The sequence below is a fragment of the Rhinatrema bivittatum genome, chromosome 4, assembly GCF_901001135.1.
Source record: "Rhinatrema bivittatum chromosome 4, aRhiBiv1.1, whole genome shotgun sequence".
In the NCBI taxonomy this organism is placed as follows: Eukaryota; Metazoa; Chordata; class Amphibia; order Gymnophiona; family Rhinatrematidae; genus Rhinatrema; species Rhinatrema bivittatum.
Window position 1 is genome coordinate 1,187,368 of NC_042618.1, and position 27,700 is coordinate 1,215,067.

A 27,700-nucleotide genomic window follows, 5' to 3' on the forward strand; every position below is an offset into this window, starting at 1 on the left:
ACAAAAGGAAATGGAGAAGGAGGCAGAGCATTGTCTTGGAGAGTAATGTGTATAAATACTTGAAATCTTGTTAGCAAAATCACTGACCTGGAGGTCACCATGTTAGACTAGTGCTGTGGGCTGAAAGAAACGCTTATTCCTGAACATGCCCAGATCAGTCCAGACCAATGGGTTATGCATCCCTACCAGCAGATGGCGGCAGAGAGCAAACCTTTGAGGCTGTGCCTCATAAACGAGACTGCCACCTGCAGCCCTTCAGTATTTCTCTGCCGCCAGCAGATGGTAGAGGGGCTAACCTGCAGCCCTGACCGATTTGGCGTTCAGAGGTTGATTTCTGCTCCTCAAGGTCGCTAGGTCTTGATTTCTCAGACCATCCCTTGGGTTGAGCCGGGCGAATGGGGGGGTTGGATACCCCTGGCAGTGCTAGCCTGCTGCTTCCAGGGCCACTGAAAGCCAGGGGACTGGCTCCCTCTGTGGCCTCGAGGTTCCCTCCTGGCGAAAGACAAGAGAGACGGGATCTTCCCGTCCAGTAGAGGCTGGGGCGGATTCCAAGGATAGGTCCCCTGGGTTTTCTCTTAGGGACGGGGACGGCCCTAAAGGGAGCCAGGCTGGTAAGCAGGTCGTTCACGGCCCACCCCTCCTTACCCCCGCGGCATGGGAGTCGAGGCACGGTCAAGAGGAGGACACTGATTCCTTGAATAGTGAGTTTGAGGAGGACCCCTTATCTTCTAAGGGGTTTTCTCCTGAATTTATCCTTCTAATGCTTGAAGTCTTCTTAGCTAGAAGGGTCTTTTAAATAGCAACCTAAGGATAAGCACGTCAGCTCTTCAAAAAGGTCCCGGAGGAACCCTTTCAGGAGTCGGCCAAGCGAAAAAAAGCCCGGACCGTACGGGCAGCAGGGAACCTTGAGAATCTGGTGGATTTGGATGACCTACAGGGTGACGGTTTTCCTCTCCTGGGGCAGATCCAGAAGGGACCCGGATGGGGATCAGTTCCCCGATCCAGATCCATCTAAGAAGGATCAGGCCTTTTTGGAGGGGCCGGTCTCGGAGGGTGATGACTCTTGAGCTGTCCGTCTCTTCAAGAAAGAAAAGCTACGGCCGCTTATCCCCCAGGTTCTGGAGGAACTGGGGGTCAAAATGTCTCAAGAGGATTCCGACAGTGAGGGAGTGAACCCAGTCCTGGATGGGCTTCAGGAACCTCCCAGTGCCTTTCTTATCCCAAAGAAGAATCAGAAGCTCATTGACCATGAGTGGGAGTCTCCGGAGTCAGGTCTCAAAGTGGGAAGGCCAATGTCGGAGTTGTATCCACTGTCGGAGGAACATCTCGATCATCTCAAGACCCCTAAGGTGGATGTATCGGTTTCTGTGGTCTCCAAGAAAAGTACAATTCTAGTTACAGGGGCAGCCGCTCTTAAGGAGATTCATGATCGCAAACTGGAACTACAACTCAAACATATGTTTGAGGTTTCTTCCTTGGGTCTTCGAGCAGCCATCTGTGCGAGCATGATGCAGTGTGCCTGTTTATGTTGGATTCAGAAGCCTCAGGACCCATCATCCTCTGGACACTTATCTCCAGCTCAAGTGGCTCGTCTAGAGGCAGGGATAGCCTACGTGGCGGTTGCTTTTTACGACCTAGTCTGCCCAGCCACTCGAGGTATGGTCTTGGTGGGTACGGCGCGGCACCTGCTATGGCTGTGTAATTGGTCAGTGGATGTCTCGTCCAAGACTCAATTGTGTAATCTTCCCTTTAAGGGGAAGCTGCTCTTCGGGGAAGACTTTGATCAGCTTATGAAGTTCCTGGGGGAGACCAAGGGGAACAGACTGTCAGAAGATAACACGAAAAGATTTTTTGCGAGTCAACCCCGTTTTCAGGAGGCACACAGATTTCACCCCGGGAAGGGGGCTTCCTCCTCAGGTGCTAAACAATCGACTAACCGACAACATTCCTTTCAGGCACACGGTAGGTCGTCCAGAGGCGGTTCCAGTCAGGGAGCCGCAGGCCAAAAGTCAGTCCAATGAGATCAGGCTCACCCACTCCTCAACTGTGGTGGTTTTTCGAGGAGTGGGCCAAGATCACTTCCAACCAGTGGGTACTGGAGGTTATTTGCCACGGTTACACTGTAGATTTTTTTCAGCCTCTCAAGGAGCCTTTTCTGGAGTCATGTTGCATTTACCAAAGCAAACGGTCAGCGGTAGAAGGGACACTTCAAAGGTTGCTATCATTGGAGGCCATTCTTCCGGTTCCTCCGGGCGAACACTGTCACAGATGGTATTCCATTTACTTTGTGGTCCCAAAGAAGGAGGTCACTTTCCGCCCCATTCTGGATCTGCAGAAGGAGTTTGTGGGTTCCCAGGTTTCGGATGGAAACACTATGCACAGTGATTGCTGCAGTCAACAAGGGGGAGTTCCTGGCGTCCTTGGACCTCACGGAGGCATACTTACATATTCTCATTCGGGAGGATCATCAGAAGTTCCTCAGGTTCAAGGTGCTCGTTCAGCATTATCATTTCCAAGCTCTTCCATTCAGATTGGCCACAGCTCCTCAGACCTTCACGAAGATAATGATAGTGGTGGCAGCGTTCCTGTGGAAGGACGGAGTCCTAGTGCATCCATACTTGGACAGCTGGCTTATGAGGGCCAAGACAGAGGAGGAGTGTTCTCGTTCGATTCACCGGGTGATGCGGGTCCTGTGAACCTTAGGTTGGGTGATCAATGTGGCGAAAAGCCACCTGTTTCCATCCCAGTCATTGGAATATCTGGGAGCAGAATTCGATACCCTGAAAGGCATGGTGTCCCTGACCCAGGACAGGATCTCCAAGTTGCAGGGTCAAGTTCATCGTCTGCTACACCTTCCAGCCCCAAAGGTCTGGGACTACTTACAGGTCCTGGGAGCCATGGCTTCAACCCTAGAACTGGTGCCTTGGACCTTTGCTCATATGCGTCCCCTGCAGAGAGCTGTGTTGACCCGCTGGAGCCCAGTGGCGGAGCAGTTTCACATTCCGTTGCCCCTTCAGAAGGAAGCCAGAACCAGCTTGACGAGGTGGCTCGCAAGGGCCAATTTGGATAAGGCATGTCCCTCAAGGTTCCAGATTGGGTGGTAGTGACCACAGATGCCAGCCTTATGGGCTGGGGCACAGTGGAAGATGGTCAGAGATGGTCAGAGATTGAACAAACCTGGTCTATAAATCAACTGGAAACCAGAGCAGTGCACAGGGCTCTTGAGGAATTTCTCCCGCTGGTCCAGGGACGGATGGTAAGGATATTCTCGGACAATGCGACGACAGTTGCATTTGTCAATCGCCAGGGAGGCACCAAGATCCAGGCAGTGACGTGGGAGGCTTAGTTGCTCTTCGTATGGGTAGAGAGCAACCTCCAGGAGGTTGCAGCCTCCCATTAGCAGGAATAGACAATGTTCAGGCCGACTTCTTAAGTCATAAGTAACTGGATCCAGGCGAATGGGAGCTATCCCAGGAAGCATGGAACCGCATATGTGCCCGGTGGGGGACACCTCAGTTGGATCTCATGGTGATGGAAGCCAATGCGAAGACCATGAGATTCTTCAGTCACAGACGCGAGAGGGGCTCAGTGGGGCTAGATGCTCTGATATGTCCTTGGCCAACGGGGATTCTTCTCTACATGTTTCCACCTTGGCCACTCATAGGTCGTGTTCTCAGGCGCATAGAAGCGCACCCCGGGACGGTGGTTCTGGTGGCGCCAGAGTGGCCACGTCATCCATGGTTCATGGATCTAATGTGTCTGTTGGTGGATGGACCCCTTCCGCTGTCCCATTTGCTGGAACTTCTTCGCCAAAGTCCCGCCTTTTTGGATCGGGAGGATCACTTTTGTCTCGCAGCTTGGCTTTTGAGAGATGACGCTTGCACGTGAGAGGCTATTCGGAGCAGATGATTTCTACCCTTCTCCAAGCCAGAAGACCTTCCACTTCGATGGCATACATCAGGGTCTGGAAGGTGTTTGAGTCCTGGTGTAATCAGCGAGACTGGGATCCCCTTGTCGCGCCCGTTTCACAGATTTTGGCATTCTTGCAGCAGGATTTATCCAAGGTTCTAGCGTATAACTCTCTCTGAGTCCAAGTGTCGGCCCTAGGCTGTCTCAGGGGTAAAGTACAGGGGGAGAATTTGGCCTCTCACCCTGATGTCGTTCGTTTTTTGAAAGGGGTAAAGCATTTGAAGCCACAGATATGGAAGATGTGTCCGTAATGGAGTCTCAATCTAGTCTTGCGAGCTTTCTGTGAGGAACCCTATGAGCCCTTGAAACACACTTCTCTGAAAACTTTGACACTTAAGATAGTTTTTCTGGTGGAAATTTGCTCGGCAAGGAGAATTTCGGAGCTTCAGGCTCTCTCTCTTGTCAGAATCCATTTTTGCGAATTGATAATGACAAAGTGTCCATGCGAGCGCTTCCGTCTTTCTTGCCAAAGGTGGTTTCCTCCTTTCATGTAAATCAGATAGTGGAGTTGCCAGGTTTTCCAGAGTGGTCTCTGAATCCAGTGATGGGGAGGGATCTCCATGTTTTGGATGTGAAGCAAGTTCTTTTATGATTCCTCAAGGTCACCAACTCTTTTCGGCGATTGGATCATCTCTTTGCAGCATTTGATGGAGCCAAGAAAGGGGGGAAAGTGTCTAAGGTACTTTGGCCTGTTGATTGAAAGAAGCTATTGCCGCAGCTTACATTAGCAAGGGTCGACCGGTATCATTGGGCCTGAAGGAGCATTCTACAAGAGCTCAGGCAACTTCTTGGGCGGAATGTCAATGGCTTTCTCCCCAGGAAATTTGTAGGGCCACGGTGTGGTCCTCTCTTCATACTTTCACCAAGCATTATCGCTTGGATGTGCGGGTGCATGAGTCTCCTACTTTCGACAAAAGTATACTGAGAGCAGGTCTTTCGGGTTTCCGGCCAGTGTAGGGAGTTATGTTACATCCCGTTGGTCTGGACTGATCTGGGTATGTTCAGGAAAGGAAAATTGGTTCTTACCTGCTAATTTTCGTTCCTGTAATACCACCTTATCAGTCCAGAGGCTCGCCCTGATATCAATACCGAAAGACTGATTTTTCTTGCGTTGTACTTCTGTGTTCAGAAGGGTTGCAGTTTAAGTTACCAAGTTCATTTACGCCAATATTTTTCATAAGTGTTAAGCTTTTTTGTGGACCTTCAGCGGTCTGGTCACGCGTGGGGGTATTCGTACTGGGGTTTTGTTCACCTTGTAGGTTAAATGTTTTTTGGTTCTAAGCTTGTGAACAGATTAATACTGAAGTGCTGCAGGTGGCATTCTCGTTTATAGGGCACAGCCACAAAGTTTTGCTCTCTGCTGCCATCTGCTGGTAGGGCTACTTAACCCATTGGTTTGGACTCATCTGTGGTATTACAAGAACGAAAATTAGCAGGTAAGAACCAATTTTCCTATATGAACAAACTAACAAGAAGAGAAAAAAAATAATTTATTAAGATATCTCAGGAGGGGAGTACAATTACCAACAAAAGCAATTCAGGAGCAATCTCAGAGGATCACCACCTCTAATTTGTACATCAGTGAGTTTAGTATTTAGTTAGCATAACGTTTTTCTAATTGGTTGGCAATATTATTTTATTTCATATATGTTATTAAGACTGAATTCTTGTAAGTCATATGATTTCTTGTAAATTGAGCCCAGAAGTCAGAAATAAAATTCAGTGCTGACCCCTTAACATACTTTTTGACTTTTAACATACTTTTTAGCACTTCAGTAGCCTTGGATATTCCTACAAGTCTAATCAGTGCAGTCTCTTTTCTGTAATTATCTTTATTTCTTCACCACCACCAAACTGGTCTAGCTTCATAGAAAATCTTCTCAAAGCACCCTTATACTAGGACTTGAATATAGTTACAATCTCTGAGTCTCGGTACAATAAAAACCAGGATTGGTATGTGACCATCTCAGGCTATAAACTCTTCAAAAGACAGGAGAGAAAAGTGTGGTGGGGGAATGGGGAAGGAAGGAGAGAAAGAAGAGCGCTTTATAGTAATATAATAGTAGCCACTGAAATAAGGGGGAACAGGGAGAAACTGAATTATTGTGGATTTCCATACAAAAGCCTAAGAGAATTTCTATGTTCTTAGGAATATTATACAGATCTTTAGCACAGGAAAAGGAGGTGGATTCAGACAAAAGAGGCATTACCAGGATAGCATACAAAGGGGAGGTCCTGCTTGTAGTTGATTTCAGTCTACAGGATGTGGATTGGAGCTACTTGCTGCAGAATCAGCTAGGAATGGTGAAGTCCTGGGTGCCCTACAGGAGGCATTCCCCAAGATGTTTCTCGAAGGATCTGATACTAACAAGTGGAGACAGTGTCATTGACCTCATGGTAAGGAAAAATGTAGGGTCTAGTGGTCATCATACAGTACAATTCCATATATTATATCCAGACCTGAGTTTAAGCATGGGTTCCGGTCTTCAGGAAGGCTTACTTCAAGATGATGAATGAAAGTGTTCAGGAATCCCCATCACAAACCCAAGATCCAAAGGGTATGGAGGAAGTGTGGATGGTAATAAGAGAGAACCCAAGAAATCTCTAAATAACCTAAAACCAGCAAGGGGAAGAGGAGAAAGAGCAAAATGATTTCTTAAGGAGGCAGCAAAGAGATGAGTGTATTCAGAAAATATAAACATTCGAGGAGGTCAGGCAGAATTATCAGGAGAGAGGCTTCTGGAATAAGGGGGACATGGCAGCATGTCATATTATCCCAGAGGAAACAAGCTGGGTTGCCTGCTGTCCAGGCCTGGCTAGAAAGGTCATTAACGCTGATGAGTGGTGAAAGCAGCATGCAAGGCAAGACTGACAATAGGAAATTGAAGTGAGACCTGGGATATGTTTGCAAGTATATTTGATTAGCATTAAATGATGGTTTCAGTAAATGATGCATCCAATGTAGAGATTTGTCTCTGTAAATTAGTCTTAACTGCACTAACCAGGGTCGCCCTTCCTGTCCTGGCTTTTGTAATTGTCTTCCTACATGTGGAATGATTTCAGTACTTCATCTCTTGTTCTCTGTTTTGCAGTTTGAAAATGTAGGTAAGGAAGTCGATATTCAAAGGATTTGTCCGGGTAACTTTTGGAGTTACCTGGATAAAACCCGAGATTTGAATATTTCACCCCGTTTCCTGGCTAAAACTCGTTACCAGCAGAAAAAGAGGTGGTACTGAGAGGGCTCCCAGGCTGCGGGCTCACTTTGTACATGTAGGCCTGGCTGAAAAAACAATCCCTGCCCTAAACGTATCCGGATAACATTTTCTGGTACATTGAGTGGGACGTTTATCCGGGCATGTTCCGCTGAATATCCAGGTAAACGTGCCTGCTCTCCGAATTACTCAGTATGGACCTCAGAATATTACAAACAAACCAAAAGAAGACAGGGAGGGCTGTCAGAGGAGATTGCCCAGTCAGTACAAGGAGATCGAGCCTTTAGGTATATAAAAGTGAGACATCAAACCAGAGGGAATTAAATAAGAAAAAGGGAGAACATGGGGTTAATGAGAAGGGGGGCTCAGCAGAAGGCAAGAATCGTAAGCTATTTCATTTGCTGGGTGTTTGCAGCAGAGGGGGAAGGCGGTGAACCTAAGACAGGGCATGCACGTCTGAGGAATGATCACAGAGGAGGAAGCAGATCAGGCCATGGGAGTGGCGAGGCAGCCACAGGGAATGTGATTTCAATGGAATGTGCTCAGAGTACCCAGATAAAGCTATCCAGACAGCTCCCGCTCAGGGAATATTCCTGGATAGCTTAAATAACTTTGATTACTTTGAATACCAGCACTGTCTGGACAATGTGAAACTGCTCCCCAAGAATGCCTCCCATGCTGTCTCGGGTTAAAGAGTAAGTTCTGTGGGTAATGAGTGCCTGGACCAGTAGGGGGATACTCAAACCTTGGGTTTTGTCCAGGTAATTTCAAAAGATACGCGGACAAGCCATTTGAATATTGATTCCTAGTAAATGAAAGCAGAAAAAGAGCAACTAGCCTGTCCAGTTATTCCTCCTCAGTTAGCCTCACTTCGGTGGTGGGAAAAGTAATGGAGTCACTGTTGAAAGAGAGAATAGTGAAATATCTACAGTCGGGAGAATTGCTGGACCAGAGGCAGCATGGATTCTCCAGTGGAAGATCCTGTCAGACAAATCTGATTGACTTTTTCGATTGGGTGACTAGGGAATTGGATAGAGGAAGAGCGCTCGATGTCATCTACTTGGATTTCAGCAAAGCTTTTGATACGGTCCCGCACAGGAGGCTGGTGAATAAAATGAGAAGCTTAGGAGTGAGTGCCGAGGTGGTGACCTGGATTGCAAACTGGTTGACGGTAAGAAGACAACGTGTGATGGTAAATGGAACTTTCTCTGAAGAGAGAGCGGTTTTAAGCGGTGTACCGCAAGGATCGGTGTTGGGACCAGTCCTGTTCAATATCTTTGTGAGCGACATTGCGGATGGGATAGAAGGTAAGATTTGTCTTTTTGCGGATGACACTAAGATCTGCAACAGAGTGGACATGCCGGAAGGAGTGGAGAGAATGAGACGGTATTTAAGAAAGCTGGAAGTGTGGTCGAAGATATGGCAGCTGAGATTCAATGCCAAGAAGTGCAGAGTCATGCATATGGGGTGTGGAAATCCGAATGAACTGTATTTGATGGGGGGAGAAAGGCTGATGTGCACGGAGTAGGAGAGAGACCTTGGGGTGATAGTGTCTCATGATCTGAAGTCGGCAAAACAATGTGACAAGGCAGTAGCTAAAGCCAGAAGAATGCTGGGCTGCATAGAGAGAGGAATATCTAGTAAGAGAAAGGAAGTGATGATCCCCTTGTGTACAGGGCCTTGGTGAGGCCTCACCTGGAGTACTGTGTTCAGTTCTGGAGACCGTATCTCCAAAGAGACAGAGAGTAAGTTGGAGGCGGTCCAGAGAAGGGCGACCAGAAAGGTGGATGGTCTTCATCAAATGACTTATGAGGAGAGATTGAAGAATCTAAATATGTACACCCTGGAGGAAAGGAGGAGCAGAGGTGATATGATACAGACTTTCAGATACTTGAAAGGTTTGCGCTGGACGAGGCTATATTTGGAGAGAGTGTGTTGTGAGCAGGTCTTTTGGGTGCCCACTCAGTGTATGGGAGTTTGGGTACATCCCACTTGTCTGGACTGATCTGGCTATGAACATGAAAGAAAAATTGGTTCTTATCTGCTAATTTTCGTTCCTGAAATACCACAGATCAGTCGAAAGGCCCATCCCCATGTTTTTCTGTGTATATATTCAGAACTGATAGAGTTACAGGATTTTCAATTCCTTTGTTGGATGAGGGAAGCTCCAGCTCAGGGTGGCTTCAACCCTGGGCTCTCTGTTTGCCCTGGATAGGGGAAGTTTGTGTTTGCATTCTAGTTTGGTTTGGGTACAGGTCAATATTGAGGGACTGCAGGTGGCACTCGGTTATGTAGTGATGCCTGAAAAGTTTTTATTCTCTGCTTCCATCTGCTGGTAGAGATCCAAAACCCAGGTGTCTGGACTGATCTGGGGTATTACTAGAACAAACATTAGCAGGTAAGAACCAATTTTCCTTTAAGAACTCACACTATTACTTTGGAAGGGCTGACCTTCACTATCACTGGAAGTCCCATTCCATCATTTTATGTGCCCACTTGGGGGGTTACAGGCCTGTCTAGGGCCCATTATGGTAGTCAGTGCACGATGTTACGTGAGCCATCCCAAGAGCTCCTGGAGATGACTGTTATCTGAGCCTCCAAGGACAAATCACTCTAAATAATAACACTTAAACCTCTCACCAGATTTTTAAAATGGAGAAGTGTATCATTAAATGCAGTAAAATCATTCATGGTTTTACTGTTCTTATAAAACATAGAAACCTGACGGCAGAAAAAGACCAGATGACCCATCCAATCTGCCCGTCGTGTCCAATTAATTTGGCATTATAATTCCCATTACTCCCTCAGAGATCCCCTGGGTTTACCTCATGCTTTCTTGAATTCAGACGCTGTCCTTTTCCACCACCTCCATGGGGAGGCCTCTCCATGCATCCACCACCCTTTGTGTAAAGAAATATTTCCTAAGAGTTCTCCTCAGTCTCACTCTCATCCCATGAACCCCCGTTCAGACTTTTAAGCATTTAATTTCAGTCTATTGTGTCCTGGCCAAGGTTTAATAGTCTCTAAGCAAGCATTGGTCTGAAATACGGCTCCCTCCAACTGGGACCCAGAGCGCATGTCATGTCTGTGAACTTGGTAGATAATTCCAACATTCAGGATCAGTTTCCCTGATGGAAGGATGTCCCTATCTGATAATCTCATGGTAGCAAAGCAGTGTGTGATAAGGAAGTGGCCAACGTCAGAGGAATGCTGGATGCCAAGAAAGAGCTATAACCAGTAAAATATATATCTATATAAATAAAGGGGGCTAAGTTCATTGGTGAGACCTCACCTAGAGTATTGTGCGAAGCTCTGGAGACCGTACCTGCAAACGGATCGAGATGGATCAGATGCAGACGAGAGAAGGGCAAGCAAAATGGCACAGGCTCTACACCATAAGCACTATGAGATGAGCATTACTAAAGGACGTGAATGTGTACACCGGGGTGGAGGGACAGAGGAAGATGACAGAAACATTCAAATACCTCAAGGGAATAAACAATGCACAGGAGCAAAGCTGAGGCACAGGAGAGAATGCTCTGGAGCCAGAGTTCATGGCGAGAGACTCGGGAGCAAGCTCAGGAAATATTTCTTCACCAAAGGGATGCTGGATGTGTGGAATGGCCTCCCTGGGGAGGTAATGGGCACAAAACCAGGGATGAAATCCTAGAGAGTGCCTGGGCTAGGCAGCAAGAATCCCTACTGGTGAGGAAATGAGGGAAAGGGAGAGATGAGCTGGGGGCTCTGGCTCTGCGGTGGGAGTGGAGTTGGGCAGATTAGATGTAACTTTCAGTGCTTCTCCTTATCTGGGTTTCATTCCCCAGCTAGTGGCAAAAAGGATAAAGATGGCCGCCTACTGAGAGGCATGGTTTTTCTGAGCTCCGCATTACCTTGAGTTTCTTTTCTTCTCAATATGCCACATTCCAAGCGCAAGGCTAAGATCAGGGAGTCGATCCAGTCACTCCCCAATCCGACCCCTTTCAGCCTTCAATTCAGGGGTTCTTTACCTCAGCGTCTGAGTCAACTCTGGGGGCGTCCTTGGTGGCTTCAGCTGCGGAGTGAGCGGCTGTTTTGCTGGACTTCGATATCACCCTTAGCCCCGGCGCTCCAGCGACCCACCTCTCCTCTTCCCCAGATGGCTTCCCTGGGGGATCGTTCACTGCCGTGTGGAGTTCAGCTTCCTAGATCTGCAGTTTCTGGGGTGGAACCCTCTGTGGGAACCGTTACTTCAGCATTCCCGCTGCAACCACAGCAGTTCTTGGGCGACAAGGATTCGGCTGTTAGGCCACGAGCCCTGACTTCAACACCGGAGGAAGTTGTGAAAGATCAGCGTGAGGATCAAACATCACGGAATGGCAAAGGTATCGATTATTTCTTACTTCGCCTTTCCTTCCCTAAGCCCTCAGTCGTTACTCTGGACTCTATTGCTACTTTAGTTGATGTCGCTTCTACTGTTTCACCTCATATTCAAGTTACTGAAAATGAACTGGGATTCTCATTCTAAGAAAATTGAAGATATGGAGAATCACATTTCATCTAACCAACAAGTTCAAGAGACTTTAAGTCCGATACACTTCAGTTAAGGAGATTGGAACATATTGAAAATTCTCTTTGGTATTTGAACTTTAGGATCTTGAATTTCCCTCAGTCTAATCTTATTTCAGCTACAAAACAGCCTCTCAGTCTCAAGATATGAATCCCAATTTGACTCAGCTTCTGGAATCATCTATTGAAGTTCCCTATTTCTCAATGTGGACTCTATTTATTTCTTTTGTTTTTTTCTCATGACGAGATTTTGTTCTTAGAGCCTTTTTTTGTAAGAGACTTTCCACGCTTTTTGGCCACCGGGTCTGGATCTACGCTGACATCACACGTTCTACTCAAGAACGTCGTAAAAAGTTCCCAAGTATGCAAACTGAGACCGTGGCACTTGGAGCGAAGTTTCTTCCTCAGATATCCATGCAAATGTGTCATTTCTCATTCAGGATCCAGATTTGTTTATTTTGATCCTGTTCATGTGCGTGCTTACCTTGATGCTCATACTTAAGCCATATCTTTTATTCTAGTTTATTAATCGCCCGGATTTATACATTACTCAGTACATTTCTCTCTTTTCCTTTGCGATATATTGCGTATAGATCAATATCTCGCTCCTTTTGTCCTTCTTGAGTCTCCTTATTTCTTATTATCTTTATATGGGACTTAGTCTACTAATTAAGTTGGTGGGCTTTTTCTCATGTAATTTTCTAACAAGTGTATTCATGTTTGTAGAAACAAAATTTCAATAAATAAAAAGTAAAAAAAACAACAAGAGGCAGTCAAGCTTGTCTATTTGAGAGCTGGGAGATCAGTGCAGTCAGGCAAACCGGAGAGGCCAAATTGTCCTTCCCTGCCAACATCCTACTAGATTGCTGTGTTAGTGGGCATGCTGTCCTCTCCCTTCCCTGCTCTGTGCCCTCCCTCCTCTCTTCTCAGAGTGTGCTGTCTTTCCTCTCCTCCTTGGTGTGTGCTGTCTCTCCCTCTTCTCTGTCCTCACTGTATGATCTCCCCTCTCCTTCCTCTGTGCTTTTCTCCTCTCTTTCACGCCTCTCCTCACTATGTATTGATCCTCTCCCTCCTCTGGTCTCCTCTCCTCCATGCCGTGGTTCAGGTCGCATTCTGACTACATGTGGGTGCAATGTTTTGTGCTGCTGCAGGTCCCATGCGCCCCATCACCCTGTTCACCTTTGTGGTTCTCCTCTGCTGCATTCTCTTCTCCTTCTTCAGCCTCTGTCTAAAGAAACTGCAGCCAAAGAAACCCTCCAGCTACCAGGTGAGTATCCAGTGCCCAGAACAAAAGCTCTCCCGCGTCCTCCCCACTATCCCCCTTCCCCTCTCCTCATCCTAGCTCACTCTCCACTCTCCTCTTATCCCATCCTACCTCCCCTCTCCTCATCCTACCTCACTCTCCACTCTCCTCCTATCCCATCCTACCTCCCCTCTCCTCATCCTACCTCACTCTCCACTCTCCTCCTATCCCATCCTACCTCCCCTCTCCTCATCCTACCTCACTCTCCACTCTCCACTCTCTTCCTCTATCCCATCCTTCCTCATCCTACCTCCCATCTCCTCATCCTACCTCACTCTCCACTCTCCTCCTCCTATCCCATCCTACCTCCCCTCTCCTCATCCTACCTCCCTCTCTCCACCTCCTCCTATCCCATCCTAACCTCCCCTCTCCTCATCCTAACCTCACTCTCCACTCTCCTCCTATCCCATGCTACCTCCCTCCCCTCTCCTCATCCTACCTCACTCTCCACTCTCCTCCTATCCATCCTACCTCCCCTCTCCTCATCCTACCTCACTCTCTTCCTCTATCCCATCCTACCTCCCCTCTCCTCATCCTACCTCACTCTCTTCCTCTATCCCATCCTACCTCCCCTCTCCTCATCCTACCTCACTCTCTTCCTCTATCCCATCCTACCTCCCCTCTCCTCATCCTACCACCCCTCTCCTCATCCTACCTCCCTCTCCTCATCCTACCTCCCCTCTCCTCATCCTACCTCACTCTCCACTCTCCTCCTTATCCCATCCTACCTCCCTCTCCTCATCCTACCTCACTCTCCACTCTCCTCCTATCCATCCTACCTCCCCTCTCCTCATCCTACCTCACTCTCCACTCTCCTCCTATCCCATGCTACCTCCCTCCCCTCTCCTCATCCTACCTCACTCTCCACTCTCTTCCTCTATCCATCCTGTCTCCCCTCTCCTCATCCTACCTCACTCTCCACTCTCTTCCTCTATCCATCCTGTCTCCCCTCTCCTCATCCTTCCTCACTCTCCACTATCCAATCCTACCTCCCCTCTCCTCATCCTACCTCACTGACCATTATCCTATCCTACCTCTCCTCCTCTATCCCATCCTACCTTCCCCCTCCTCATCCTACCTCACTCTCCACTCTCCTCCTATCTCACCCTACCTCTCCTCCTCTATCCCATCCTACCTCCCCTCTCCTCATCCTACCTCACTGTCCACTATCCTCCTATATCCCATCCTACCTTCCCTCTCCTCATCCTACCTCTCCTTCTCTGTCCCATCTTACATTTCCTCTGCGCTCTCCTCCTTAGTCCCATACTACCTCTCCTCTACACTCTCTTCCTTTCTTCCATCCTAACTCTCCTCAATGCTCTCCTCCTCTGTCCCATCTCACCTTTCCTTTCTACTCTCCCTTTCTATCCTATCTTGTCTATCTTCCCTCTCTCCCCCTGTTCTGTGACCTCTTCCTTCTCCCCTTCTGTCCCATCCTACCTTTCCTCTTCATATTCCTCCTCTTCACTCTCCTCCTCTGTCCCATTCTACCTTTCCTCTGCATTCTCTCCCTCTGTCCCCTCTCATCTTTCATCTCCACTCTTCCCTCTATTCTATTCTGGTCTCTCCTCTCTCTCCCTCTATCCAGTCCTGTCCCTTCTGCTAATTATTTCATCAGTCAAAGTTTGGCATCTGGGAAGCTAAATTTAGCAATCTGGGTGCATGACATCCACAAACAGACCCTGAGGTAGGAGGACCATGTTCCCATCTCTCTCCTGTGCTCTTTCTCACTTTAACATTCGTCAGTGGAATCTCCTGCACCTACACATATGGTGCCCTGTAAAAGTCTTCACACCCTTGTACGGTTTTCATATTCTGCTGTCTAAAAAATACAAATACATTAAAGTTTGAGTTTGTTTCATTGGTTTGCACAACATACGCTACACTTTGTTCATGAAAGAATTATAGAGATTACTATAAGAATGAGAAGCTAAAAAGTCTTCATTACATAAATCTTCACATCCTTTACCATAGCAAACCCTAGATAGCTCTGGTCCAAAAAATTGCCTTAACAAGACCCATAGTAAGCTAAATAAAGCACCCCTGTGTCCAATCACAGGAGTTAAGCTGATTTGAATATTTCCGGATGAAGAATTAAATCATTCCGAACAAGAAACTACCGAAAGATCTCTGGCATAACGTTATTCAAAGGTACAGCAGACTGGCTGCAAGAACCTTTCAGTGAGTCTGAATATCCCTTGTGGCACTGTCAGGTTCATCGTTGTAAAGTGGAAACAGGTTGGCAGCACCGAGACACTGCCACAATCAAGCCATCCCTCCAAAGTCAGTAGCCATGAGAAACTGCTGCAGAAGGTCACTGTGAGGTCGAATGTAACCCCTGGGCTAGTGCCCCATCCCAGGACCCCAAAGACCACACCTCAAATAGGGTTTAAGCTAGAAAAGTCTTCTCCTGATGTTAAGCCACATCTGATGACCAAGATTCCCTGTCAGGGGGAAGGTCTTCTAGGCCCTGAGCATTGTTAAAATCTGAATCAAAACGTGAAGTCTTTTGAACACAGCAGTAATGATCACTCTGGAAGCTGATTTAGTTTCCAACTTAACTTTTACTGATGAATGATGGAAGTTGATGAAAAGGTTCTTTGCAGCTCTTGTTATTTATAAATCTATTTTTATACTTCACATCTTCAATAAATTTGTGACCTTCTACTTCCAATTCATTTATTCTGATATTTAAGTCAATTATTTTTTTAGTCCTATTACTATCCAATGACAGGGGTTGTTTCTGAGCATCCTCCCAATAGCTGATGACTAGGAAGATATCCCAAGGTAGCGGTGTTAATGTAATTCAGTTGGTCAGTGTTCTCCTCACTTCCCTATTTATACCTGACTGGTACCTCCATGCTCTTCTCTTTCCTGGTTATCTCGATGAGATGGTTGTGGGTGCACCAGACGGATGCCAACCCCCTGACTAAGATGGTCCGCTGGTTCTCTCTGTGGAAGATGCTTTGCAGCAATGGGGACAGTGAGGCTTGGGAAGATTGAGAGGAAGACGGATGGTGCAAAGTACAAGGCAGATCCTGGAGGAAAACCTGTTCTCAGGGCCGAGGCTTCGATTAGGCAAGCTAGGTAGTCGCTTAGAGCAATAATATTTTGGAGGCTATAAACTCCTGCCAGTGTGAAGTCTAGAGGAGTGCGCCAGAGCCAATTCTGTCAAGGAAGGGAGCGCTGTGCTGGAGCCAGGGAAGGGGAGGGGGGGTGGATACCCAAAGCTTTGCCTAGGGTGCCAGTTACGCTCGTACCAACCCTGCCTGTTCCAGTCTTCCTTCATAGACCTGGGACTCGGGAGGCAATGATTCTAAGCACAAAGCAAAGACTGAGCAAGAAGAACATGAATGTCCCTGAGTGACCCAGGCAACGTTCAATAGAAAATCTGTGGCAGGACTTGAAGACTGCAGTCCACAGAGGTTCCCCAGCCAACCAGAAAGAGCCTGAGCTCTTCTACCATAAAAAAAACAAACTGCACCACCCCACGTGTAAAGTTGGGAGACGCTTATCCTTAATGACTCATGGCTTGTACGGCTGTAAAAAGGGCTTCCACCAAGTATTGAGTCAAGAGGCGTGAAGATATGTGCCATCAAGACTTTTTAACTTCTTATTATGAAAGTATTTATTTCTGGAATATTTCTATAAATGTTCTTTCATGATGAAAGAGTAGAGTGTGTTGCGTAAATCAGTGAAACAACCTCCTCCTTTAATGCACTTCGATTTGTATTTTTGGACAGCAGAATGTGAAAAATGTATAAGGGTGTGAAAACCTTTACAAGGTGCTGTATCCCTGCTTAATTTTAACATCTGCTTCTACCAAGCAGTCCTTCACATAAGTCTAATTAGAGCCTTCATAAATACTTATGTAACATTATATCCCCATCACCTTAAATTTTCTTTTCAATGTTGACTATGACAAACCTTTCTAGTGACAGTCTTGGGATAGGTTAAATGCTCTATGCCCCTTACTATCTTTCCTGTATTTCTTTGACATTCCTCAATCCCAGCCATATCTTTCCATTAGAAAGTAATGTATCTTTATTCCATACCTCTTCCTGTTAACTGTTGGCCTTGCCTCTCTCTGATGACCCCTTGCTTCACCTCTCTCTGTTGACCACTAGGCCTCAGCTTTTCCCGTCTTTCTCTGCTGACCCCAGGTCTCACCTCCCTCTGTCTCTTTCTTGATCCCTTTCCCTGTCTCTCTGCTGTCTCCTAGGCCTCACCGTTTCCTTTCTGTATCCCCTTACAGATGTCTGAGCAGTCTGAAGTGGTCTTTACGGACACAGAGAGAAGCAGCATTTCCTCAACGCCCAACTCAAATGTAAGGTACTTTTTTCTCCTGGTGATCTAACGCACCACATGGTTATAGTAAAGCAGCAGGGCCAGAAACCTGGTCTCATGGTCTATGTGTGCAGAGTGAAGGCTGTGCGCTAGAATAGCCGCAGTCACTGCCAGCTGCTCACTTACGTAGGACTTCTGTATAGCAAAGATAAAAGTTTCACTATTAATCAAAATGAAATTGCAGAGAGGGACATCTACTATTTGTATTTCATTATTATTTTCACTTTAGCTATAATCCATTTCTATCTTGATTTTTAATTCTTTAATTTCTAATTTTCAGGAGGAAAAGACCTCAGAATGCGGTGAATTCCTGTACATTAACATAGATAGCCCTCGCTGCAATTTAACATTGATTGTGGCATTTCTGTGCAGAATTGCTTCACTAGCCATTATGTTGTATTTTTGTTGTAATATCCCAGAAATCCCATCATTTGATTACAGCTGACACCCTAATGCATGCGGACTCACTGGCAGTATATCAGGAATGCCACCAGTGGTGAGTATTAGGCAGATTAGGACGTGGCCTAGGGTGGCAGAGTCTGTGGGGCTGCAAAGAACAGCAGCAGTGACAGCAGATCCCTACAGCCTCACAATCAGCGCTTTCAATCACTTGCGTCTTCACATCTTTCATGTGCACACACAGCCACACCTAATCCTGCTTTCCACCATGGATTTGTTTATTTTTGTGTTTTAGGTTTTATGTTTGCTTTTGGGTTTGTTTTATTTTAATGGTTTGACTCACTTTGTGTCTGTATCTCTGAATGGACTGAGTTAGCCGGCTTTCAGCCTTGATCCCTGTGCTTAGCTTGTGCTGCAGGGAGCAGGATAGAGAGAGAGGCCACAGCAGAGGGAAGAGAGAAGGGCTACTCTCCCAAATCCAGCCTCTCCCATCCCCGCCCCTTCCAGGGAGCTGCAGGGAACAGAAGAGGAGGGGTTGGAGCTTCTCTGGTTCCTAATCCAACCCCTCTCCTTCTATTAAGAACATAAGAACATGCCATGCTGGGTCAGACCAAGGGTCCATCAAGCCCAGCATCCTGTTTCCAACAGTGGCCAATCCAGGCCACAAGAACCTAGCAAGTACCCAAACACTAAGAAGATCCCATGCTACTGATGCAATTAATAGCAGTGGCTATTCCCTAAGTAAACTTGATTAATAGCAGGTAGTGGACTTGTTTCTGCCTGCCCTGCTGTCTGCAGGGAACAGAAGGGCAGGGTTGATGCTGGTGGAGTGGACGATAGGGTATAAAACTCAGTTTTTCTCTGTGTATTTCTACTGCTAATGTGTGGTGCGTTCATAAGTAGTGTCATTCTGGGTCAAACCAATAATTCATTAACCCACCATCTTGTCTTTTACACTGGACAATCTGGGTCACTTGGGAAGCATCCAAAAGATCCCCTCCCTGCTGTTCATTCCCATATGCAGGAGGTGGTGATCCCGTGCCTGCCTAGCTAATAAATGCTAACGGACTTGTCCTACAGAAACCTGTCTAAATCTGTCTCTTATGTGTAACTCTGTAGAGCCGCCTAGTAGCACTATATAAATGGTAATAGCGGTGATAGTACCATTGGTGATCTATCACCTGCTGTAATATTTGCTGTGTTGCTTTTTCATAGGTAGGGTTATTTCTGTTTTACTCCTGGCAGTTAGTGCTGTTTTGATATGGGAGGTTTGCTATATAGATTCTGAGTGACCTTTTTTGCAGGATTTTGCATTGCTTCACAAAGTGGTAATGGGGGAAATATGTTCCTGAAGTAGAAGTCCATAAGCAGTTATTAGCCAGACAGACTTGGGAAAGCCAATGCTTATCCCTGGGAATGAGATGCAAGAAATAGATCAACAATTGGGGATCTGATGAGCATTTGTGACCCGGACAGGCCGCTATCAGACAGGATGCTGGGCTTGAAGGACCTTGGCAAAAATATTATTAAACAAATACTTCAGTTCGGTGTTCACTAAAGAAGACCCTGGAGAAGGACCGTTGCTGGTTGAGAAGAACATAGATAGGGGTGGGGTAGATGCAACTCTGTATCTCAAAAAGGATAGAGACAGGACAGAGGTGATCGAGAGAAGAGTGACCAACATGGTGTGGGGTCTGTATCAGAAGACTTATGAGGAAAGGCTGAAAGATAATGAATTTGTATACCCTGGAGGAGAGGAGGTGCAGGAGAGATAGGATACAGACCTTCTGATACCTGGAAGGGTTTAATGATGCACAAACCTTTTCCGTTGAAAAGGAAACTGTATAACTAGCAGTCATGATATAAAACCTCAGGAGGGGAGAACTCAGAACTAACATCAGGAAATATTTCTTCATGGAGAGGGTGGTGGATGCCTGGAATGCCCTTCCGGAGGAGGTGGTGAGGACGAAAGCAGTAAACAAATTTTAAAAGGCATGGGGTAAAAACTGTGGCACCCTAAAGGCTGAAAATGAAGAAAAAAGTACATGGGGGTAACCTGGCTGGAGCGACAGTTACGACCCCTAACAGAAGACATGGGGGTAACCTGGCTGGAGCGGCAGTTATGACCCCTAACAGAAGGCACAGTGATTAATACCCTTAACCAATTAGCCTTGATGGTTTTGACGCAACTGTAACATCTCTCTCTGCTTTGGCGGAGGTGAAAAAGAGGACTTGGATTCAGATGGCAGCCAACACCAAGTCCATGGTACTGATACGCAGACATTAGTGAAAAAGCACCGGACTGCTGCTTTGGCCAAGTCCAAAAGCTAAGCACACTCGATCAGCACTGTCTGAATTATCAAGAAGGCTGCTCATGCCATAAAAATGTTGCTAAGAATAATATTTTATGAATTTGACAGATATTATCTAATATCCCAACAAACAATAGGGTCCCCTTGTTTCGCCTGCCATGGCTTCTTCAGGGGAAAATGGATGAACTACTCAACTGCTACAGCGTGGGCAAATGATGATCCAAGATACGCCTCACAGCAAGGCTGAAATCCAAACCACCATGGTTCATGCTTGATTTTGATTGTAAATATTATTTCCCTTAACATAAGGCTTGGGGCATCAGTTACAACCCTTAACAGAAACATGGGGGTAACCTGCACGGTGTTGCGCCCTGTTGTGCAGGAGGTGGACCCTTGAGCCGAGGTGGAGTTGACGCTACCCGCAGGGCAAGCCCTACGGGTTCCCACCGTCGGTAGGCAGAGCTGGCTGACTGACGGAAGCTGGCTGGAGCTTCGCCAATTACAGCCCTCGTTCCCCGCAGGTTGAGCCCTTGAGTACCAGGGCCAGCTGGAATTAGGTGGGCCTCCGTCCAAGGTCTTCTGATGGACGAGGAGGAGGTCAGCCAGGGACCAGCAGTGGTAAGAATAGCAGGTCTGATCTGGACGAGGTGGAGTCCCAGAGGCCCGGGCACCAAATGGAATGAGAGGCAGACAGGGGGCACCCAAGTAAGAACAGGTCGAAGCCTGAAAAGCCAAGTCCAGAATGAGTATAACAGAGGCGTCATTGATCAAGCTGGAGTCAGACCTGGTGGCAGGCAAGTTAGAGCAATGAGGCAAGGCAATGGTCAAGTCCAGGAGATAATCAATGGCATAGTCGGACAAAGCAGGGGTCAAGTCCAGGAGATGATCAGTACTGTGGTCAGGCAAAGCAGAGGTCGGATCCAGGAGATGATCAGCAGTGTGGTCAGGCAAAGCAGAGGTTGGTTTCAGAAGATGATCAGTAGCGTGGTTAGGCAAAGCAGAGGTCGGGTCCAGGAGATGATTAGCAGCGTGGTCAGGCAAAGCAGAGGTCTGGTCCAGGAGATGATCAGCAGCATGGTCAGGCAAAGTAGAGGTCGGGTCCAGGAGATGATCAGTAGCTTGGTCAGGCAAAGCAGAGGTTGGGTTAAGAAGATGATCAGCAGCGTGGTCAGGCAAAGCAGAGGTCGGGTCCAGGAGATGATCAGTAGCGTGGTCAGGCAAAGCAGAGGTCGGGTCCAGGAGATGATCGGTAGCGTAGTCAGGCGAAGCAGAGGTCGGGTCTAGGAGTAAATCTGTAAAACAAGTAGAATAACGCAGGAACACAGGAACAAAGGAGAATACCGGAACTAGGATCAGGAACCACAAACAAGACTAGGAACCAGGAATACAGAGGAATCACCAGGGGGAAGCAAAGAAGTACACGACCAACATGGAGACCTGTTGTAAAGGCAACTAACTGTGGCTGGACCCGGCAGGCCTCCCCGCACGGGGAGGCCTGCCGCGGAGCATGGACATCCGTCGTGGAGATAGTAGCACCGAGGTTACTACCCTTAACAGAAGGCATGGGGGTAACCTCCACAGAGCGGCAGTTACTATCCTTAACAGAAGGCATGGGGGTAACCTGCATGGAGCGGCAATTACTACCCTTAGCAGAAACATGGGGGTAACCTGCACGGAGCGGCAATTACTACCCTTAGCAGAAACATGGGGGTAACCTGCACTGAGCGGCAGTTACTATCCTTAACAGAAGGCATGGGGGTAACCTTCATGGAGTGGCAGTTACTATCCTTAACAAAAGGAATGGGGGTAACTTGCACGGAGCGGCAGTTACTATCCTTAACAGAAGGCATGGGGGTAGCCTGCATGGAGTGGCAATTACTACCCTTAACAGAAGGCATGGGGGTAACCTGCACAGAGCAGCAGTTACTACCCTTAACAGAATCATGGGGGTAACCTGCATGAAGTGGCAGTTACTACCCTTAACAGAAGCATGGGGTAACCTGCACGGAGTGGCAATTACTACTATAAGAAGCTTGCAGACTGGATGGATAATTTGGTCTTTTTCTGACGTCATTACAATGTTACATTGGTCTGACCCAGCATGACACTCCTTATCTTCTTTTGTTGTGTCATTGTTACTAAGTATACTAAAACCAAATGGAACCAAAATTTAAAACAAACTTTTATCTGGTTATATAAAACACTTTCTCACAGGACAGGCAGGATGGTAGTCCTCACATATGGGTGACATCACAGGATGGAGCCCAATCACGGAAAACTTCTGTCAAAGTTTCCAGAACTTTGACTGGCCCCTACTGGGCATGCCCAGCATGGCACTAACCCTGCAGCCAGCAGGGGTCCCCCTTCAGTCTTCTTTTTTCCGCGCAGCAGTAGCCTCACGGTTAAGGAGCTCTGCAGAGATTCGTGACAGGAATTTTCCTCACGGAATTACTAAAAGTTAATTTGGCCCACAGGGGTCCCTCTTCTAACTTTTTCAAGCCACGGTACTCTGGTAAGTTTTTACCCATTTTTCTGTCGATTAGCATCGAGTTTAGCCCTCGCGGCCTACTGGCCGTCGACCGTACCGCGGCTCAATTTTTTTCCATGGCCATGGCGTCTGGGTTCCATCGATGCCCAGACTGTAATTGCACCATGTCCATCACAGACCCCCCATAAGGTCTGTGTAATGTGTCTTGGACGAGAGCACGATGTCTTGACCTGCACCAAATGTGCCCTAATGACACCAAAAGGTCGCAAGGCCAGAATGGAGAAGAAGGAACTTCTCTTCCATGCTCATACCCCGACTCCATCCATTGCATCGACGTCGTCAGAATCGGCACCGTCAACTTCACGCCAGCATTGACCACCGGCCGGTGACCGTCCGGATTCGACGACATCTCGACTTTCAACACCCTCTACTCCCCCTCAGGACCCATGGGATCGTAGAGATAAACATCGCTACCAGCATAGAAAGTCTCAGACCATCAAGAGAGCGAAATCATCGACCTCGCCATCGTCCGAGCCACCGTCGAAGAAACCTCGTCCAGAAAAGGCACCGACCTTTTCGGCAACTGGGTCACTGAGGCAACCCTCCCCCGAAAGGGCATCGGGAGCCGTGACTCCGCCTTTAACGGTGGTCCCTCCGGCTATGCCTCTGCCTCCTTCTTCTGTTCCGGAGCCGGGACTGCTTACTGCAGGTCTCCAAGAAGAACTGGACTGGATGGTTCAGGAGGCCATCAACAAGGTGATGCAACGACTTCAGGTTCCTCTGGCACCAACCCCAATACCGATTGCGGAACTGATCACCGACCTGATTCCGGCAGCGTTGGCACCGCTGCTCTCCAGGATGGAAGCGCTCATTGCCGCTTTTCCACCGATGGACCCTGGGTCACTGATGGCGCCGGTGCCCTCATCGCACACTCTGTCATCGGGAGGAGAAATACAGTTTCACATCCCTCCTTCGGGAGTTCTGCGTCAGCCATCGATGCCGATACGTCCATCGCCACCGATCCGACCATCGGTGCCGATACGCCCGTCGGTGCCACCGAGCCATCCATCGATGCCCTCGATGCCTGCGCCGGTGCCTTCAATGCCTTCATCGGTGCCTCCAATTATTCCTTCGATTCCTTCGGAGCCTAGACCAGGGCCTTCAGGTATCCCACCATCCCCCTCTACATCCTAGAGGGGCAGGGGCTGATCCCTATGATACCTGGACTGATGATTCCTCACCAGATACCGATGATTTGCCTTCACCACCTTCACCCACTGAAAGTAGAAAGCGTTCTCCTCCAGAGGACCTTTCCTTTATAAATTTTGTGAAGAAAATGCCTGAATTGGTTCCCTTCCAATTACAGACTGATCAGGATGATAGGCATCAGATGATGGAGTTGCTCCAATTCCTGGATACTCCCAAGGTAATAACCTCCATCCCTATCCACCAGGTTCTTCTGGACCTCCTCAAGAAGAACTGGGAACATCCTGGCTCCATTGCTCCAGTCCACAGAAAAGCTGACACCTCCTATTTTGGTACAGTCAGCTCTGGGCTTTCAGAAACCACAATTGGATCACCAATCTCTAGTGGTAGAATCTGCACAGAAGAGAGCAAAGAGGTCAAAGCCTCACACTTCTTTTCCCCCTGGCAAGGAACAGAAGTTTCTAGATGCCATTGGTCGCCGAGTCTTCTAAGGATCAATGCTCATCTCCTGAATTGCCGCTTATCAGCTCAGATACAAGACTTGACAGACTCCCTGCCTCAGCAATTTCAAGATCAGCTCCAAATCCTAGTAAACAAGGGTTTTGAGGCAGGCAAGCATGAGATCAGATCATCTTACGATATCTTTGACACTGCTACTAGGGTATCTGCAGCTGCTATTTCGGCGAGAAGGTGGGCCTGGCTCAAGTCTTCTGACCTTCGCCCTGAGGTAAAAGACAGGTTATCCGACCTGCCCTGTGTAGGAGATAATCTGTTTGGCGAACAGATTCAACGGACGGTGGCGGAACTTAAGGACCATCATGAGACCCTAAGACAGCTCTCTCTAATGCCTTCTGACTATTCTTCTAAACAGCCCTTCAGAAAGGACTCTAAAAAGACTTTCTTCTGCCCGAAGAAGTCCTACCCGTCACCAACCAGATCCCGTGCAACGAGACCTTTTCAAAAAGCACAGTCTCATCAAACACATAAACAAAAACCGCAAGCAGCTTCTCAACTAGGGCCTGATTCAGGTTTTTGACTTCCACCTAGAGAGCAGCAGCCAGCTTCCATTGCCTCACATACCAGTGGGAGGTCGATTGTGCCACTTGAAAGTCTGTTACTTCACTTCCAACGCATAGCCAGCATAGCTCTCTGCTTCAACGGCAGGGGAGAAAGTCTGTTACTTCACTTCCAATGCATAGCCAGCATAGCTCTCTGCTTCAACGGCAGGGGCAATGTAGAAAAGAGGATCTATATACAGACAACAACCAACAAGGACTGAATTACATAGTCGAGTAAACAAAAGCATGGGTGTAGCTTGTTTATTGAGGCGGTTACTACCCTTAACTAAGCTACATATTCAATCAGATGCAGTTCCAACACTGCTCTCTACATTAATGGTGGGGTGGAAGGGAAATAGAACTAAAAGGTACTAAGAGCCAAGCGTAACAAGTATGAGGAAAAAAAAAAAGGGCATAGCTTGCTGGGCAGACTGGATGGGCCGTTTGGTCTTCTTCTGCCGTCATTTCTATGTTTCTATATATGTTTCTATATATGGCTCTCAATCACCTCAGATCAATGGGTACTGGCGATAATAGCTCAGGGTTACCATCTGAACTTTCTCTCCATGCCACCGGACTCCCCACCTCTACCGACATGGAGAACATCCGATCACTCCATCCATCTGGATCAAGAGGTCTCCCTCCTTCTCCAGTCCAAGGCAATAGAACCCATACCCTACTCTCAGCACGGCCTAGGATTCTATTCCCGGTACTTTCTAATCCCCAAAAAGCGGGAGGCGTTCATCCTATTCTGGACCTACGGGCCCTCAACAAGTACCTCCAGCGAGAGAAGTTCCTCTTCTACAAAGAGGAGTCTGGCTCTGCTCTCTGGAACTCCAGGACGCATACACTCATATTGCGATAACTCCATCTCATCGCAAATACCTGAGGTTTCTAGTAGGCCCCAAGCGCTATCAATACTGAGTGCTTCCATTCGGCCTAGCATCTGCGCCACGAGTCTTCACAAAATGCCTCGTAGTAGTTGCAGCCTTCTTCAGGACCCAAGGTGTTCACGTCTACCCCTATCTAGACGACTGGTTACTCAGGGCTCCCACTCAGCAAACTGCTCTGTCGTCCCTCAATCTAAACTTACACACTCTAATTTCAGTAGGATTTCTCGTCAACTATGACAAATCCTACTTAGTTCCATCTCAAACCTTGTTGTTCATTGGGGCAGACTTGGACACCCTGCAGGCAAAGGCTTTCCTGCCTCGACAGTGAGCCCTCATTCTCGTGTCCCTTGCACACCAGCTGCAGTCTCAGCACTCCGCGACTGCATGCCACTTTCTCATCCTCCTGGGACACATGGCGTCCTCAGTTCAGGTCACACCAATGGCCTGTTTGGCCATGAGAGTCATGCAGTGGACTCTAAGGTCTCAATGGACTCAAAGCATTCAGCCCCTGTCGACCATTGTCCACGTAACCGACTCACTCCATCAGTCTCTAGCCTGGTGGAAAAATCAGATCTCCTCCACGGCTTGCCCTTTCAGGCTCCAGACCCTCAATTAGTTCTCACCACTGATTCTTCCAATCTTGGATGGGGAGCCCACATGGCCGATCTGCAGACACAAGGCTCTTGGTCTCCAGAGGAAGCAAAACACCAAATAAATTTCCTGGAGCTTTGAGCAATCAGATATGCTCTCAGGGAATTTCAGGATTACCTCTCAAATCAAGTTATCCTGATCCAGACGGACAACCAGGTAGCCATGTGGTTCATCAACAAACAGGGAGGCACGGGCTCCTTCCTTCTGAGTCAGGAAGCTGCACAGATATGGGCGGAAGCTCTCTCCCGTTCGATGTACCTCAGGGCCACCTATTTGCCGGGAGTGGACAATGTGTTGGCAGACAAGCTGAGTTGCATCTTTCAACCGCATGAGTGGTCTCTCAACCCCTCGGTGGCGAATGCCATCTTCCTACAATGGGGATATTCTCAGATAGACCTCTTTGCGTCTCCTCAAAACCGCAAAATAGAGAACTTCTGCTCTCTCATTCGCAGCAAACACTCTCAGCCCAGAGACGCATTCTCCCTCTTGTGGTCAACCGGTCTACTCTACGCATTCCCTCCACTTCCTCTTCTCTTGAAGACTCTCGTGAAGTTACGTCAGGACAAGGGAACCATGATCCTGATAGCACCTCACTGGCCACGCCAAGTGTGGTTTCCAGTACTGCAGGATCTCTCCATTCGCAGGCACATTCCCTTGGGAAAGGTCCCGCTTCTAATCACTCAAAACGACGGGTGCCTCCGCCATCCCAATCTTCACGCCTTGTCCCTGACAGCATGGATGTTGAAAGGTTAATCCTTCAGCCACTTAACCTTTCTGAACCAGTTTCCCATGTCTTGATTGCTTCATGGAAGCCTTCCACGAGAAAAGCTTACTCTTACAAATGGAATAGGTTCACGTCATGGTGCTCCTCTCAGTCCCTTGACCCCTTTACCTGTCCAATCACAAAGTTTTTGGACTATCTCTGGCATTTATCAGAGTCAGGTCTAAAAACTTCTTCCATCAGAATGCATGGTTCAAAACCTTCCTGGAACACAGAGGATATAGAGTCAAAATTCACAATACAGAATCCCAATATCACCCTTCCAACCGAAGGGTGCCGCAAGGTTCATCGCTTTCACCCACGCTCTTTAATGTCTACCTGCTACCGCTATGTCAACTACTCACAAAATTAAGCCTGAAACACTTCCTCTTCGCAGACGACGTACAGATTGTGATCCCTATAAAAGAATCAATCTCGAAAACAATGGAATACTGGGATAGTTGCTTATTAGAAATAAAACATCTCCTCACCAGCCTAAACCTAGTCCTCAATGCTTCGAAAATGGAATACCTGCTCATATCACCGGAAAACAACAA

General features: G+C 47.6%; 1 protein-coding gene across 1 annotated transcript in view; it reads left to right on the forward strand.

The window, feature by feature from the left end:
• The window catches only part of TMEM63C (transmembrane protein 63C), a 210,289-nt gene that overhangs the window by 170,567 nt on the left and 12,022 nt on the right, over positions 1 to 27,700 (forward strand). Inside the window, 2 exon segments of the mRNA XM_029597634.1 lie at positions 12,878 to 12,993; positions 17,285 to 17,356. Coding sequence (XP_029453494.1) covers positions 12,878 to 12,993; positions 17,285 to 17,356 — 188 coding nt within the window.